The 18,232-nt window shown below is 39.1% G+C and overlaps 2 protein-coding genes across 2 annotated transcripts; one reads left to right on the top strand and one right to left on the bottom strand.

Annotated features, from left to right (window-relative positions):
• The first annotated feature begins 553 nt into the window (after positions 1 to 553).
• rpusd1 (RNA pseudouridine synthase domain containing 1) lies at positions 554 to 6,848 on the top strand. Its single transcript, XM_053239288.1, has 6 exons — positions 554 to 829; positions 1,601 to 1,793; positions 1,988 to 2,111; positions 3,241 to 3,343; positions 3,808 to 3,909; positions 5,024 to 6,848. Exons 2-6 carry the CDS (start codon positions 1,612 to 1,614, stop codon positions 5,425 to 5,427), a joined length of 915 nt encoding a protein of 304 aa, XP_053095263.1. The 5' UTR covers positions 554 to 829; positions 1,601 to 1,611; the 3' UTR covers positions 5,428 to 6,848.
• Positions 5,653 to 14,718, bottom strand: dctn5 (dynactin 5). The gene is made up of 6 exons (XM_026916126.3): positions 14,582 to 14,718; positions 11,519 to 11,587; positions 11,308 to 11,426; positions 9,921 to 10,032; positions 9,211 to 9,313; positions 5,653 to 7,342 (listed from the first exon to the last, which is right to left on the bottom strand). Exons 1-6 carry the CDS (start codon positions 14,627 to 14,629, stop codon positions 7,245 to 7,247), a joined length of 549 nt encoding a protein of 182 aa, XP_026771927.2. The 5' UTR covers positions 14,630 to 14,718; the 3' UTR covers positions 5,653 to 7,244.
• Positions 14,719 to 18,232: the final 3,514 nt, after the last annotated feature.

The following is an 18,232-nucleotide window of genomic DNA, read 5'->3' as shown; positions in this document are numbered from 1 at the left end:
GCACTATTCTACGCCATTTTGTAGCATAAATAGTGTGAATAGTGAAAATTCTCTCTCTCTATATATATATATTTCATCAAGACAATACAGAAACACAAAACATACATAAAATAAACATTTAGCAGACCTCTTTCACCTTACGACAAAATGATTTTTTTCAACAATAGAGATATTTTATCAGCTTTATTATTATTCTTAATAGAAATTAAAGAACGAAGTGTTGAATGTTGAACGCTTCATGCACTTAACGGTCGCAGCTTTGCTTACGTAGAAGAAGAGGGGCGGGGCTACCAGGCAGTGACGCTGGCTCAAATTTGCTCAGAATAAAAAAATGAATTTCTTCATTTTACTGTTTATGTTACCTTGATACGGTGAAATTCATTTTCGTTGACTGTGTTTTTTTTTTTTTTTTGACTCTGGGTAGTCTGCTAAAACTAGCGGCGTCGCATGTGTGCATTTGACGTCATTTGCCATCGACTTCCGGTCAGTGTTCCATTTGAGACGATACTACCCCTTAGACCGTAGAGTACATAAGCATAGTGTAAGTGCGTAGTGTAAGTGCGTAGTGTATAGTACGTCATTTGGGACACAGTTTACTTTGAAAGAATACCGGAAGTAGCCTGTTCCTCACTACAGTGCCAGTAACTAAGGCTTTCACAGAGATGTTGATGTGCTTACTTTTATTAGTTTATAACGCAGTTTTTATTTTCATTAAGTTCACGGATTTTATTTATAATCCACACTTATTTTCCAGCTTTTATTTTCCAGAATATTCCGTTGGTTGTTAGTAAGGAATAAGAATCTTAGCGCACGTGAGGCTAAATGTGAGGTCAGTGTTGGTGGAGCTTTAACCAAAAAATGTTCAGTTTTATTTCTTCTGATAAATAAAATAAATGTTTTCAGAGACTGTTTAAATATTTTGACAGGTTAACCTAGTAGTGGATAGAGATAGAGTAGGGATAGGTGTTACAAAACGGCAAGCTCCTACTATTTGGAGGAGTAAATGACCCTAACATTCTGCTGAATCTAAAATGGCGGCACACAGTGGAAGAATGTAGCATGAAAAGACTTTCAGAGAATTTCAGAATATAAGTGCATTTTATGTAATTATTTAATGTGGTTGTATATATTGTCTGTATTCTATATCTACAATGATGTATTTTATTTCCAGTCTATATGTGTCATTTATCACTGTCCTGCTGAAATAAAAAAAACAATAGAAAAAATAAACATAATAGAAACCCTCATAGAATCAGTAATGGTTTAAATGGTTATAATGGGAATTGTATTGGTTTTAATGGAAACTCTAATGGTCCCTATGAGTCTCTACTGGTAATTTGTTGCTTTCTATTGGTGGCATGTTATGTCAAGTGGATACCATTAAGAACCGGTAATGTTTTTAATGCTTACCTGATGGTTTGTAATGGTATTTGAAGTGGAAACCAATCAAATTTCTGAGAAGGTTTCTATTGTTTTTTTTCAGCAGGATGTACTTTTTTTTTTTTGAACAGTTTGTTATTTGTGTGACGTGACCCAAGCTGTAAGTGAGAGGAACCTAACAAAAAGAATCATTTTGATTTTTATTATCTTAATAAAAAAGAATCAGGTGGCATGGAGCCGGCGAGTGTGGAGAACCTGTGTGTGTTGTACCACAGTGCTGATTACCTGGTGCTCAATAAACACTGGGACATTCGCATCGACAGCAAACTGTGGAGTGAAACGCACACGGTGCAGAAACAACTGAAGCACCGATTCCCTCAGCTCGCCGACCCTCAAACACACTACGGCTTCAGGTGAACACGCATAAACACGTACAGTAGGTGAACACCAATCTGCGTAAACATAGATTCCTGCTACAGCTTTGGTATAGTGACCTGCGCAGTGTTGGGTGTTTGTGTGTTTTCAAGGAGCCACTGTAGAGTTTGACTTGGTTCTCTGTGTCTCTGTGTGTATGTATGTGTGTGGACGGTTTGTGTTCTCTGTGCAGGTTCTGCCATCAGCTGGACTTTTCCACCAGCGGTGCACTGTGTGTGGCGCTGAATAAAGCAGCAGCTGGAAGAGCGTATCGCTGTTTCAAAGACAGAACAGTAACCAAGGCTTATCTTGCTCTGGTACTGACACACACACACACACACACACACCTACCTCACCTGACACACACTGGCCTGTATTCATTAAAGTATTTCACTTTTCATAAGTTTCATCTTTGGAGTGTCGGTACAATCAAACTCACACAGAGAGTGTGTGTAAGTTTGAATGTACCGTTTTAACAACAGTCAACATCGAGATTAACAATTATAGCAAGTATAGTATGAGTAAGAGTTCTAGAAGTAATAATGAAAATAAAGCTGATAATCACGAGAACCTCATACGAAAATCTAGGTAATGGGGTTTAGTGTCAGCATTTGTAAATGGGGGTTGGAATGTGTAGATCTTTATTAGTTAGTCCTTCATTTTCTAGCATATTTTTGGGTACAAGACGTACTGTAGAGCACTGACCTGAATGTGGTCTTGACACAGATGGGCTATTCAGAGATGCTTGGATGTCAAACATTTTTAATGTCAGCATTACAACACATTTCTTTCAGCATGTATATACACTTCCATACTTCTGTTCAATCTGACCTATTGGAGTTCTAAAATGAATAAAAAACACAGCCATAAATAGATTTCCCATAAATAACTACTGGTGAGAGAGGTTTTTTTCCCCCAAATATCAGCCTTACACAACTTTATATACAAAGAGCACACTTTCATATCTGTCTGTATACAGTTGATTTGATTTTTTTTTTTGTAGTTTTCATTTTGTGCACATCTTTTATGCCATTTTTGAGGATACCAAGAACAACATTTATTTGCAGCCACTTAAGACAAAGAACCTTTAAATCAGCTTCACTGAAATCTTTTTTTTTTTTTTTTCTCCCTTACTTCTTTCCTGGGATCTTGGAAAACTGCAGTCTGCTTCTTTCTATTAGCTCACTTTCGCAGGTCCTGCATAAATCAGGGTGTGTTTTAAATGTAAATTAGATGTGTATGAGTTTAAGATGTGCTGTATGCATATGACATAAAAATGAAAGACAAGTAGGCTGGAGGATTCATGCAGCTGAAGCTGATCCATGATTTGTGCTCGTATTGATGTCAGACAGCAGTTTCATGAATAAAGGTCAAACATCTGCCTTCAGTCACCTTGAAGTATGTCACTATCACTATCAGTCATAAACATGTCTGTTTCCTGTGTAGGTTCGAGGCACTGTGGCTGATAGCAGAATGGTGCTGGACGCTGCCATTGGTAAAAACAGCACCGAGGGAAAAACCCATATGATGTGTGTGGAAGGAACAGAAGGTCAGAATCATGAGGATCTCACATGCATCTCTTACATGGGAATTAAGCCCCAGTTAAAACACAGTGCCGTTGAATTCTCAAATCTGATTGGTCAGTAGGTTTTGATTCATTTTCTATAACAGCAGCTCTGATATTCGTGCTGGCTGCAGGGTAAATCACAGCTTTACATTAACATGCTTGCTCTAAAACGTTGTTGTTTCTATAGTAACAGCTCATTCAAAGCGTGCATTGTGGTATTGATACAATCCATCGCATCATTAAACCTGTCTAAACCCAGGAAAGTCATTTATTATATACGCGAATTTGAATAAAAAAGCAAAACAGTACATGTGATTGTTGATCCTGTGGATGAAAATAGCTGCTAGACAAGTGGATCTATTAAACTGCATCTCAGAGTAAATGAAAGTTTCATCAGTTTTCTTTTTTTCTCTCTCTCTCTCTCTCTTTTTCTATTTTGGTGATAGGATGTGAGAATCCCAAGCCCAGCCAAACATTATTAACTGTATTAGAATATGGATCATATGACAGAGAACCTGTTACTAAAGTTCTCCTGCAGCCTCTTACAGGTAAACATTATTATTTCTATCACACATCTCATACAGGGAATGTACACTCACTGTCCACTTTATTAGGAACACCTGTACACCTGCTTATTTATGCAGTTGTCCAATCAGCCAATCATGTGGCAGCAGAACAATGCATAAAATCATGCAGATACAGGTCAAGAGCTTCAGGAAATGTTCACATCAAACATCAGAATGGGGGGAAAAAAAGTGATCTCTGTGACTTTAACGATGGCATGGTTGTTGGAGCAGAAAAGCATCTCAGAATGCACAAAACATCAGACCTTGAGGTGGATGGGCTACAGCAGCAGAAACCACTTCAGGTTCCACTCCTGTCAGCCAAGAACAAGAATCTGAGACTATCATGGGCACAGACTCACCAACACAGTTTCGGTGAGTCTATGCCTGTGATAGCCTCAGATTCTTGTTCTCGGCTGACAGGAGTAGTTCAATGTTTTGTGCATGCTGAGGTGCTTTTCTGCTCACCACGGTTCTAAAGAGTGATTACTTGAGTTACTATATCCTTCCTGGCAGCTTGAGTCTATCTGGCCATTTCCTCTGACCCACAGAAATGCCACTCACTCAGTGTTTTTTGTCTTTCCTCAACAGTCTGTGTAGACTCTAGGGAATGTTGTGTGTGAAAATCCCAGGAGATCAGCAGTTTCTGAAATATTCAGATCAGCACATCTGGTACCAACAAACATGCCACGATCAAAGTCACAGAAATCACACTTCACTCTGATGTTTGACGTGAACATTAACTGAAACTTTTGACCTGCATCTGCCTGATTTTTTTGCACTGTGCTGCTGCCACATGATTGGCTGATTAGATAACTGCATGAATGTGTACAGGTGTTCCTAATAAAGTAGCCAGTGAGTGTAGCTCTCAATGTTACACAGAGGATTCATTGAAGTAAACATAAATCAATAATCAATAAGACTAATAAAGTAAAAGGAACGAGAACAAAGGTTTTAGGGCCTATAGTTCTCATTTTTGTATTTGTATTTTCTTCCCTTATAGGACATTTTTGAAATATTTTTCTCTTTTCAGACCCTTTTTAAAATATTTCCCCATTTCAGGACGTTTAGAACTGAAATCGTTACTCTTCCCTTTCAGGACGCACCCATCAGCTCCGAGTGCACTGCAGCTCCGTCGGTCACTCCATCGTAGGCGACTTCACTTACAGCCTCGGTACAGACGACGCTCCGTATCGCATGATGCTGCACGCCTACTTCCTCCGAATCCCTCTGCAGCACGAGCTCATCGAGGTCACAACTGCCGATCCCTTCGTTTCCGAACTCGACCCCAAATGGACGCCAGAAACACGTGTTCATAGTCTTGAGAGCTTATTGACTGAAATAATAACGAGAACTAAAGCAGAAGAGCGACAAAGGGAGGAGGAGAAGTTAGCGAGTGAAGAAGAGAAAAAGAGGAGGAGGAGGAGGAAGAGTGTGGAGGAGAGTGAGGAGGAACGAGCGCAGTGTCAGCAGTGGCTCTCGGAATGGACCCTCAGTGACTAATAATTTTATTTATTTTTTATTATCTCGTTTTATCTTGTCTCGTTGGCTGTGAAGTTAATTTTTTTATGACAAATGAATCGCCTAATCTTTCATTATTGTTCATGATGTTTACATGCTACTGTGTTTTTTAAAAAAAATCACCAGATGTTTCTATTTATTATTGAGCAGTGTTTTAACTGTAAAAGAACGCGGGTCAGAGCAACACAAATAAAGACGCTAGCCAGATTCGAATCAAATCTTTTATGTGTGATGCCGAAACATTCATCCATGTTTTGATTTATTTATTTTTTGTTAGGGTTGTAAACACAATGTGCTTTGTGATGATCTATACTTGTTTCATTTAGTCTGTATTAATAGCTAGATAACTACTTCACCATATAGTATCCTGTATTCAGCTAAAGGTTGTAACTCGTAATTTCCAAACTCCGACGAGGAAAAAACAAAGAAAACACCCTCTCAACTCAGAATTCCTACTCGAGGAGTCAGGATGGTCTCAACTCCGCGTTCAGGGACGGACGTCAAATCAACATGGCTGTGCACAGCATACACACATTTTAGCTCGTTAAATCTGCAGGGTGTCCCAAAAGTCTCCACACGTAGGGGAAATTAACACTTTTTAGCAAAATGTCTTCCGAAATTGTTCATTCTTACTTTGTATTATATATTTTTTTCAGATAGCTTTTCAGAATGCCTTTGACAGAAGAAGAACGTATTGAAATCATTCTCATGGCTGGATCGGGAAGCTGTCGCAAGGTTGCGATGGACGTTAACAGGAAACGTGGCGAGCACATCACGCACGACACTGCTGCCAAACTTATTAACAAATTCAAAAAAGGCTGGAAGTGTTGCGGATCAGCTGAGAAGTGGACGTCCGCCAACATCCACTGATGAAGGCGTAACCGATGTGGTCCTGGCAAACAGCCCCCTGTATACGGAGACTTTTGGGACACTGACTAGACAGATTGCTGTTTGAGGAGGGAAAATATAGATCACTCTTCAGTTAGCTAGCAAGATTGTTGCTAACAAAAGACAAACATGGATGCGTCCATGTTTTTTTCCCCCCTACTTCATAGCTCGAACCAACAGAGGTCAAAAATAATGCCATTCCAAACTCCGACTTCGAATGCAGCGTTACTGTAATACGTTAAAACCACTTTTTAGCCTAGTCAGTTAGGTTTCCAGGCAACCAAAACAGGAAGAGTGTATCACTAGAGCTTTTACTTGTCTAGTGGGCTAGCTAATAAATTTATTATTTGTCCATTCAGGGTTATTAATTTAAACTGGTAAACAACTGAACACACACACACACACACACACACACACACATACATACAGGTTAAACAATGTATGTCACCTAGAAATAATCTTTCTTTTACAAGTAGGTTCCATTTCTCCAACATGTACTGAAAATTATATATATATGAACAAAAAAAAAATCATACCACGAGTCATTTGATATCTGTTATACGCAGCGAGGGTGTGTTTGCACAGAGAAAGATGTCGTGCTGCAGAATCTACACAATAAATACAAGCTTTCATAGAAACATGTTTCAGCTTCTGCACCTCATGACTTGAGTCTGGTGATCTGGTGAGCACACACTGCTCAGGGTAATGATCAACCTACACACACACACACACACACACACACACACACTTACATGTAGAGTGCTTAAATATAAAACGCAGTGTTCATGGACTTACACTAAAGACAAACAGATCTGTATCAGACGGACATCACTGGAAAACATCCTTCATATTTCAGCGAAGGGAGGAAATGGTGACGGATAGAGAGTCCGATTTTAAGAGATCGTCGCAGGTTAGATTTGGCTTAGTGGGAGGAATTTCTGATAATAGCTCTTGGTCACATCGATCATCAGCTCCTGTGTGCACTCTGGCAGCTCTCCGGTAAATAAACCTAAAAACAAATAAAACAAAATTAGATTTGAGATCATTTAGATTCTTGTCCATTCTTGTGTGATGAGCATAAGCTGTATAGCCTCAGATCAAACTCTGCTTTGCAGATAGCTTTATCTAACAATGGGCTCTCAAATGGTGCAACAGATAAGCGTCGGCCATATTGTCGGGACATCGCAAGTCCACAACCATCCGTGATCGGGAGTCAAAGAGAGCAAAATTGGCTGCCTGTGCTCTTTGTGTGGGAGAGACGGCACACTCACTCTCCTGTCAATCAGACTAACACTAAGCCAGTTGTGGCTGTGTGAGGACAGTTAGTGCTCTCCTCCGAGTGTGTTCAGCTGCCTGGTGATGTAGCACGAACAGCAGTTTGAAAGATCTTGCAGGAAGCACATGCTAGTATGCGTGACACAGGACAATTAGCTAGTGTGTATGACTGACTGAATGTTGAGAAATTTCAGAATGGGTGTTCCAGCAGCTGACCAATCATTAGATTTGCGGTTATTTAATTCTTTCTGCTCAGAAGGTGTGCATTATTTTTGTATAAACGTACAGTACATAGGTTTATATTAATGTGCTCCTTCTAATTCTAATTTCTAATTTCTATAGTAACAACTCATACACAGAGACTTGTACGGCCGACGCTCCACATGATCTAAGACTAATAATCAACAAAAAACAATGTGTGAGTCTCGAGTGTCAGTGCTTTGTAACAGTCACGGTGCTTTGGAAAGTGACAAACTACGTTATTTGAAAGAGAGCGAGACAGCGAGAGAGAGAAAGAGAGGGACAGAAGGTGATGCTCAGAGAGAATGACTGTTTATCGCTGCTATAACGCAAGTAATAATAGGAACTAACTTGTCTCTTGGACGTCCCACAACATTAAATCTAACTATAAAATGCTAGAATGTGCGATGTATCGTTCATTAATAATTACTCCTTGTACTCGTTGGCAAATCGCTGTGTTACAAGCGGAATAACGCACACTACACCATGCAGTTATACGAAAATAATCCACTTAGTAATGGTAAAGGCACTCTGCTTCGCGTTGTACCGCATCACACCACCCCGCTGTGGATTCTTTTCATATAAGTGCACAATACTTGTTTACGTATACCACAGTGCTGTTGAATTCTCTAATCTGAGTGGTCAGAAGGTGTTTCTATAACAACAGCTCTGACAATAGCTCTGGCTGCAGAACAAATCACATGTTTCTGCTAATGCGCTCATTCTAATACGTTATCATTCAGCCAGTTTATTATTAACCTAAGCATGATAATAAACAGATGCAGGACATGTTATTTAACAATGAAAAACATATATCATTAATATAGTGAAGCTTTCTGTATGGAATTGTTTATTTAAAATTTTTTCATACAGTGTAAGTAACTGTCAGTAAGATTTCCAGCATGAGTCAATGTTCAGGGCAGCAGTTTTTTTGGTTTATCTGGAGCATGATAAGCTGCATTTTTTTCCATCTTACTAATTAACGAAGATGAGAGGCTGGTGAGTGAGCAACTGTTTACAGCTGCTATGACACAAGTGATAACATGAAATAGCTTGATCCTTGGACGTCCCTTAATGTTAAATGTAAATATAAATGAATAAAATTATGATGTGTTTATTAATAGACAAAAAAAATTGTAACTGTTGGCGAATCGCTGTGGTATAAAAGCAATAAAACACTTTGTGACCTGCTGTTATAGGTGACAGTAACTCGCCACCCTGTCGTTGATTATTTTCCCTATAACAGCATGCCCCATTGTGTTTTATTCACACTCACTGAAATATTTTTATATTCTTTTTATTTTCTTTCACTCTCTTTGTTCCCTCACAACATATCACAACTGTAAATGCAAGGGCACTGACCTGGACATCCGGAGAACACTGTAAACGGAGGAACGACTGTCTCAGGAGGCAGGACTGTGTTATCCAGTATCTTACAGCAGTCCTTCAACACACACCGCCGACCCTGCACCACACACACACACACACACACCTCTCTTTAATAACAAGGCAGCTGGATCTGTGATTCTGATGCACTGTATACTGAATTGGTTCTGAATTGACTCAGAGTGTGACTCAGAGTGTGTCATAAATTGTGCAGTTCCTTTCCGTCACAATCATCACACACACACACACACTCATCTTCAATCCACTGTGGTGTTAACGTGTACTATACAATGAATAGGGTGTGTTGATTAGCTAAGATATACTTGGTGTCTGAAGTTTGCTTCTTTACCCTACGTTCACACTAGGAAGTAAAAAAGTGGCAAGTCATTTTCTATGCGCGCCTCGATTTCAGAGACAGAGGCACGAGACAAAGCGACAGCAGAAAGGAAGTGGAAGGAAGTAGCAGGGATCGCTGGTGCCTCTGGTGTGTGTTTGTACCCTGTACAGTTAGCTTGCTTAGCTAATTTGCCTACAAAGCCTGGCACGTTAACATGTAAATACATAAGACACACTACAGAAGACTTGACCGTCGCTAGTGTGAACGTAGGGTAAATCTGCTTCGTGTCAGGTGTTTAAAGCAGCACAGGAATAAAACTGGATCGACTGAATAGACAGAAACTACGTACGATGACGCAGTTTTTCCCGATGTGAACGTATGAGCCGATCTGAGCCGCGTTTACAACACAGTCCTCCTCTATGAACACGTGATCTCCGATGTGCAAGGGGAAGAAAGCCACCCTGTGGAAACAAGACAAATATCCTATACTGAGTACTCGTTCCATGGACAATACTGTCTGTGAAAGTCTGATTCCGTATCAGATTTGATTTGATCTTCCACATTAGCACAACTTGTCTAAAATGCCTACTGTACGAATGGCCTAGTGTAGTGGTTCTCAAACTTTTTGTAGCCCCCTTTAACTATAAAATAAATACCATGGACCCACTCAGTATGGATTTATTTCACGAACATTGTTTAAAATAATATTTTGGAGAGCACAGAGCTTTCTATTCCTAACGCATTAGGAAATCACTGAGTTGACTTTGATGCTTGGACCCCTAAATATAATAACACTGATAATGTTGGTTGCGATTTACGCCATTGTAAGGAAATGTTTCACGGACCCCAGGGGGTCCCTGGACCTCACAATGATAATACTGTCCCAGTGCAATACAGCGGTTACTGTGAGAACCTGTGAGAGCTCCGGTCTTCGTGTAATGTCGAGAAAAAAAAAGGAAAAAATCCTTTTATATGTAATCAAAATCCTTTTATATGATCTTCATGTTGATCAGCTGAGATATTGCACTATATTAGCACTAAAGACCAGCTAAAGGCCATCTAATGCTTCTCGAAGCATTTGTTTTCTGCAAAAAAACTACCGTAACTCTAATTTCCGATATGGAAACACTATAAAAACAGAACTTATGTTTGTGACTGCTAAAACAGGATCTTGCATAACAACCTGAAATGCCACCCCAGCGCTGCTGAATGCTTGATTCTGATCAGGGTGTTGATTTAATTTTTAGATTGAAACCAGTTCCAGCTGCAAATCACGGCTTTAAACTGATGTGCATCGTTCCAACACGGTATCGTTTCTATAGTAACAGCTAATTCACAGGAACTCGTATTGCAGATGTTCCACGTAATCTCAGTAAGGTTTAATAATAAACGGATTAAGATGTGTTGTTACGTAACAATGAAGCATGTAATCGTTGACGTGGTGAAGTTTTCTGTAAGGAGAAGTCTTTTTTTTTTTTTTTGATGGAAGGAGTCTCCAGTGTCAGTGCTTTGTAACAGTCAGTAGGTTTTTGGCATGAGAGAATCTTCAGAGCTTGTGGTTTCTTGGTAACATGAAAAGCTGCATTTTTTTAAAAATAATTTCAAGATAATAACTTTTCAAGGAGTTGAAAAAAATAATCAGAACCAATTAATAAACAAGTATCTTGTTTGTATAAATTAAATTTCTCTCTCTTCCTGATTTTGTGGATCTTGATTGGATAAGTCCAGCTCCTTACCCTTTGCTGAACTTTTTAAACGGCGGCCGGATCACGCTCCTGCTCTTGATGACGCAGTGCCTGCCAACTCTGACGTTAGCCAGATCTCCTCTGATGATGCAGTCGTTCATCACTATGGTCTGATAAGAGACAGAAAACCGTGTTAACAGTTGCAGACTAACAGACAGGTGATATTACACTTAAAGCCACGGAGATGTCCATCTTGGCTCACTTTTCCGTTCAGGACGATGTTCTGGCTCCCACACAGAACCGACTGCCTGCTCACTTTATTGCCTGACGCCTGCAGGGAACATGAAATACAAGAAATATTCAAACAAGAAATCTGTAAGAGAGTTCCCATAATAATGGCTACTATAGGTGTAACTCTGTGAGAAATATTTATCAGCATCATGTACAATACAAGGCAACTTGAAACGGCTTGAGAGCTGAGATTTGATTCCGTATGTTGATGGTATTTCCTTCAGGAAGTCAGAGTGATGGCGTGTTGACGTGCTTGGCTTATTTACGCTGTTTGAGATGCGCCACACACACGCCGAATCTACACAAACTCAACGATAGCTTAGGAACGACATAAATACGGAGAACAGCAAAAAGTTAAGTGAGAGAAAGATGTACTGACATTCTTGATCAGTCTGAGGTAGCGAGCTATTCCAGCACTGAACAGCCCCGAGTGAGTAAAACACTCCTCCGGAAAGTGTTTGTCTGTCAGATAACTGTGAACTTGCACAAATTTCACCTTCTTCACCATTGATTTCCAACCAAGGGATGGTTGGAACAGTGTGCAAGAAGACGAAACCAAAAAACCTACAGACGAACCATGTTTTCGGGTAACACACTGCTATCGGTGAGCAAGCCCCGCCCCCAGGGGCGGGACATATATGCTCTAGAGAGCATTTAACTGGACAAGCACAGTACTGGATGAGTTATCAAAATTTTTGAATCCTTTCCCTGACAAGGATGACAACCTACAAAATTAAAACAAGAATATACGTGTGTATATATATATATATATATATATATTTTTTTTTCAAGTTTCTAGGTGTCCACATCTCCGCTGACCTTTCCTGGAACCTCAACCCCTCCTCTGTCCTCAAAAAGGCGCAACAGCACCTGTACTTTCTGAGGAGTCTGAAGAAAGCTCACCTTGCTCCTCAGATCATGGTGAACTTCTATCGCTGTACCATTGAAAGCAATAACGACGAGTGCACAGTGCGTGGCCAGAAGACACTATGGCAGGTGGAGAAAACTGCCAAACACATCACTGGAACACAGCTGCCCAGCATTTCGGACATTTATCAAAAGCGTTGCTTGCGAAGAGCGAGTGGGATCATCAAGGATACATCCCGTCCCCACCACGGACAGTTTGTACGTCTCTCATCAGGAAAACTCTACAGAAGTCTGCATTGTTGCACTTTACTGTCATTACTACAATTATTTATATCAGACTGTTATTTGCACGTCTGCATTTTATCCACTACATCATAGTGCATGCATCATGCTCTTTACCTCTACCTGTATACTGTTTATCTCAAAATACTTCATCTAATTCTTATTAGCGCTGCATGATATTGAAGATAAATGTAATATGCGATAACTTACTAAATCATACGATATGCAGTAGGATAATGCTAAAGCATGTAAAATCAACTTAAATGATATATATGTATATACAGTACTGTGCAAAAGTCTTAGGCACATGTAAAGAAATGCTGTAGAGCAAAGATGCCTTCAAAAATAATGAAACTAAATGTTTCTACATTAAAAAAAAAACTATAAAGAGCAGTAAACAGTAATAAATGAAACAAAGCCAATATTTGGTGTGACGATCCTTCGCTTTAAAAAAAAAAAATAAAAATAGTAGTCTCAGGTGCAGTTTTATAAGGAAATGAGCTGTAAGTGTTACTGAGCATCTTGCAGAAGCAGCCACAGGTCTTCTGGAGACTTTGACTGTCGCACTTTCTTCTTATTTTTGCAGCAAAACCCAGCAGCCTTCATTATGTTTTATTGACTGAAAAGTGTCTCTTGTGTAATCTGCTGCTTTCTTTACTGACATACAAACACTTTTCTGTAACATTTAATTTTGTGCTGGAAAACTAATGTTTGGAATTCTAAAATGTTTTTGTACTGAATCAATAATGTAGAAGTCATAAAATAAAAATCTATACAAAGTTTGTACTAAAAAAAAAAAATAGCGTACCTAAAACTTTTGCACAGTACTGTGTGTGTGTGGGTGTGTGTATATATATATATATATATATACATACACACACACACACACACATTATATATATATATATATATATTATATTATAATATATATATTATATTATATATATATATATATATATATATATATATATACACATATATTTTTAAGAACTGAAAATGACATAACCAACATACATGTTTCATGTTCTTTTGAGAAAAAGAAAGCATTCTCTGCTATCTGCGTTGCCCTAAAACTTTGACTTTTCATAACATTTTCAATTATTAAAATCATTCTGTTATCACAAGCCCTTGCGATATGCATATCACGATCTTTCGATCATTTCGATATACTGTGCAGCCCTAATTCTTATTTATTTCATTTCACTTAATTACCATTTGCATCATACTGTTTACCTGTACATTGTTATCTTAACTTATTACATCATAACCTCACTTACCTTATTTGCTATTTGCACTACTGATTGGATATTAACTACATTTCATGTCTCTGTACTCTGACAATAACAATAAAGTTGAATCTAATCTAAACCTAAACCTAACTATATTGTTATCCAAAACACCAAAGAACAATAACAAAAAGGCTCTAAAAACACCAATTTTGGTTTAAGAAACATGGCTGTTTATCTGTCCTCCTGCATTTTCACATTTTAACACACTGTTATGAAGGGATTGTTGTGTTTGTGCAGGAAAACACCCATCATACAGGAGACCCAGTCATCAGTTTCTCACTGATGGCCTTCCATTGAAATCTGCACTGAAAACACTAACTGCTTACTGCACCACCCCAAAGCCAACAATGCAATTTCATTTAAAGGAAGATGAGGTTTAGGCTCACTTCTCCCTCTGAGAATATGTCAGCTTTGCAGAAATGTTTTGCTAGCTATGAATTAATAAATAAATACATCATTGCCAATCACAGACATCTGAAAGTACAGAAAGGCTTAGTTATCACTGTTAGCCTCCTAGCTCTGTTAGCAACTCCTCCTCAATACAGCCACTTTTGCACTACATACAACCTGTAAAAAAACATAAAACATTCACATACTGTCTCGATATATTCCGCCTTGTTGTATAAAATTTCACTCAGCTCCATTCCTGCAAAATGGTAACGCTTACAACGGTGATTATTTTGCTCAGCTAGGGCGTTAGCTATCCTTTCACGCCTGTATTCCAATAAGTCCCGCCCACACCCACTAGACTCAGATAACTACGCGTTCCAATTGGTGGATTTCTTGTGAGCATGAACAACTAGCCAATCATAGATCAGGAAGGTGAAGCTACCTTGTCACTTCCGCGTCCATTCTACATTAAGGCAGTACTAACCGAGCTCCGATGACCTACTGGCCAAAATAAAGTCATTACTAACTGATCACCGAAGCAATGTCATACATCACATTACTGCCTAATAATTTCATAATCAGTAGTACTAAAGCAATACAAAAAAAAAGAATAAATAAAAAGACAAAAGGCATAAATAATCATTTATTCATTCATCTTCAGTAACCGCTTTACCTTCGGCAGGGTCACAGTGGATCTGGAGAATCCACCATGTGAAGTGGATCCACTGTGTGATCCACTGTGTGATCCACTGTGTGAAGTTGAAATACACCCAGCACATCGCAGCACATCACCCGGCACCGTGTACACACACATTCACACACCCGTTCAGCTTAGATTAGCCAACACACCTACTAGCATGTTTATGAGAGATGGGAAGGAACCAGAGAACCTGGAGGAAACCCACAAGGATGTGTGGAGAACATACACACCTCCACACAGCAAGTCAAGCTTAGGTTCGAACCAGGGACCCTGTAGCTGAGAGGCAGCACTGCTACCCGCTACGCCCTGTGCTAATATCAACCACTTCTAAAAAGTTAGCGTACCTAATGTTACCAGCAGCATCTTTTAAGATTTGTAACAGATGTAACCTGCCTTTGTGATGGCTATTAACAGGGCGAGAAGGTCTAACCCTCCTGAAAAAAACAACAGAAACCATCACAGAAATTCTAATGGTTTCCACTACAAATACCATTACATCAGGTAATCATTAAAACCATTACCATTACCATTACCGGTCCTTAATGGTGTCCACTACAAATACCATTAGAGGGACCATTAGAGTTTCCATTAAAACCAATACAATCCCATTATAACCATTAAAACCATTACAGATTCTATGAGGGTTTCTATAGTTTTTTTTTTTTTCAGCAGGGAAGCCATCCTTTACTTTGAAGAAAAATAATTTCATTAAAAAAAAAACAAAAAAAACTACAGCAGCACAAGTGATCATATGAAGTTGTAAGGCTGGGTCTGATTTCTTTCTAGCCCAGGCTGTAAATTCGTCCAGTCTATGGTCAAGTGTTATGTTGAATGATTACACAGAGTGAAACGTCCACTAAGGGTTAATTTATTTAAGTCTGTGTCTCTATCACATAACATGTCATCAGCAGTGATTGAAAAGGCACATATGAAAAACAAAAGAGGTATAATAAACATCAAGTACAAATTACACAAAGGAATACACTAAAAAAGCACCAGTTTTGTGGTGTTTCTTGGTTTGATTAAAATAAGAGCTGGATAATAGCAGGCGCAGCTTTTTCTGTACTGTACTCGTTCTTCAGGATGGAAACACTTGAATTAAAAAAAAATAGGACCCATGAATGGTGCTGCCTATCTGTCTTTCGAGTACAGTGTGCATTCTGGTGTGTATGCTTAATACACTATATGGCCAAAAGTATGTGAACACCTCAATAGTCACGCCCATATGTATACGTTGAACATCCAATTCCAGATTTAGTCCCCCTTTGCTGTTATAATAGCCTCCACTCTTCTGGGAAGGCTTTCCACTAGATTTTAGAGTGTGACTCTGAGGATTCGTGCTCATTCAGCCACAAGAGCTTTAGTGAGGTTAGGCACTGATGCACAGTCTGCGTTCCAAATAATCCCAAAAGTGTTCAGTGGGGTTGAGGTCAGGGCTTTGTGCAGGCCACTCAGGTTCTTCCACACCAGCCTTGGCAACCCATGCCTTCATAAACCTCACTTTGTAAACAGGGGCCTTTTCATGCTGAAACAGCTTTGAGCTTCTTAGTTCCAAAGACAATCTAGACAATTGTGTGCTTCAAACTGTGTGGGAACAATTTGGGGAAGAACTACATGTGGGTGTGAAGGTCAGGTGTCCAAATACTTTTGGTTATAAGGTGTAGTTACAGGGCTATAATGAGACTCCATGCTATAAGGCTAAATTCTAATGGTTTCAGAATGAACCCAAATAAATAACTCTAGAAGGAAAGTGTTAAAAAAAAGTGGTTGTATTTATAATGCAGTACGTAACTGATGAAGCAGTTCAGTAATGCTACAGGTGTTTCTGTGCCACTGCACAAGTTATATATAAATACAATATACAATCAGATGTATACAGAACAAAATCCAGGTACATGTCAATACTTTTATTTCCACCAGTTGGAAAGCCTGGCTGTTTATTCCAGGCTTAACTGTGCCACCCTTCCACATCTTATGCAAAGGGAACATTTGGCCAGTTTATTTTAGGGGACATTTATTTAGGTCCTAGATCTAACACAGCATCAGCTGTGGAGCTGGTTTCTTCCCTGGCTGGCTAGTACTCACACACGGTGGTTTCCGGGGCCCAGATCAACTGTCTACCAGCTCATCATTCGAGTGGCAGTGGCTCTGTGATGGTTGACGGATGACTGGGAGGTGATGGAGACTTTTAGGAGATTTAGGGGCATCTAGCTTCTATAAAGAGATGGTTATGTTGATGAATGTGACCTCCACAGCAACCCTCATGAGCCAGATGCCTAAATTGCAAGTTACTCCCATCTGAAGGCCATATGGGACCACAACACCAAGTTTATTACCATTTCAGTCAATTATACAGAAGGAACTGAGGATGAGGGAGGAGGAGATGATAAGGCAGACAATGAGAGCTATGACCTCCAATCATATTGCACATTATTACACTTAACAATATACATCTGATTTTGTATAGATCCTGGAGGGATAAAGTTCTCTGGTTTCGTTGTTTCCTGTCTCATCTTACTGATAAATCTGAATCTGTTATTGTGTAAGAAGAACATGCATTATCTCTGGTGAATGAAGATATTATTCTGTGAGTAAATCTTATTTTATCACTTAATTTTATATGATTTCATTGTTGTATTGCACTAACAGTATGTTCAACTAGCAATTAGAAAACTTCCCAGGAAATACCAGTAAACATACCAGGAACATTCCAGTAAATCTTCAGCTTGAGTAATTTTCTATTTTTACTTCTTTAATGACTTATATGTTTGTCATGTGACCACAAGGTGGAGCTGTGACCAAATACAAAAGGTGATCATCATATTCTACATATACTGTACAGTGGGGTCTAAAAGTCTGAGAGCACTTGTGAAAATGCTTCAGTCTGACATTCTTTTTCAATTTAACACAAAGGCTGTCATTACAAATGATATTATAAGCAACAACTTAAAACTGAAAAGCAGAATCTTAAAAAAATTATATGAATTTCAGAATTTCTTAGTATTTGGTACATCCCCTGTTTGCTGTCATGACAATGTGCACTCGAGCTGGAATGGACTCCACAAGTTTCTGTAAAATTTGCTGATCCACGTTATCAAATCCATCGGTGTGTCATCTAAACACGTGCCTCAACGGAGGTGATAAGACTCGGAAAATC

Source organism: Pangasianodon hypophthalmus, chromosome 13, assembly GCF_027358585.1.
Source record: "Pangasianodon hypophthalmus isolate fPanHyp1 chromosome 13, fPanHyp1.pri, whole genome shotgun sequence".
Taxonomy (NCBI): domain Eukaryota; kingdom Metazoa; phylum Chordata; class Actinopteri; order Siluriformes; family Pangasiidae; genus Pangasianodon; species Pangasianodon hypophthalmus.
This window is presented reverse-complemented; position numbering and strand designations above follow the sequence as displayed.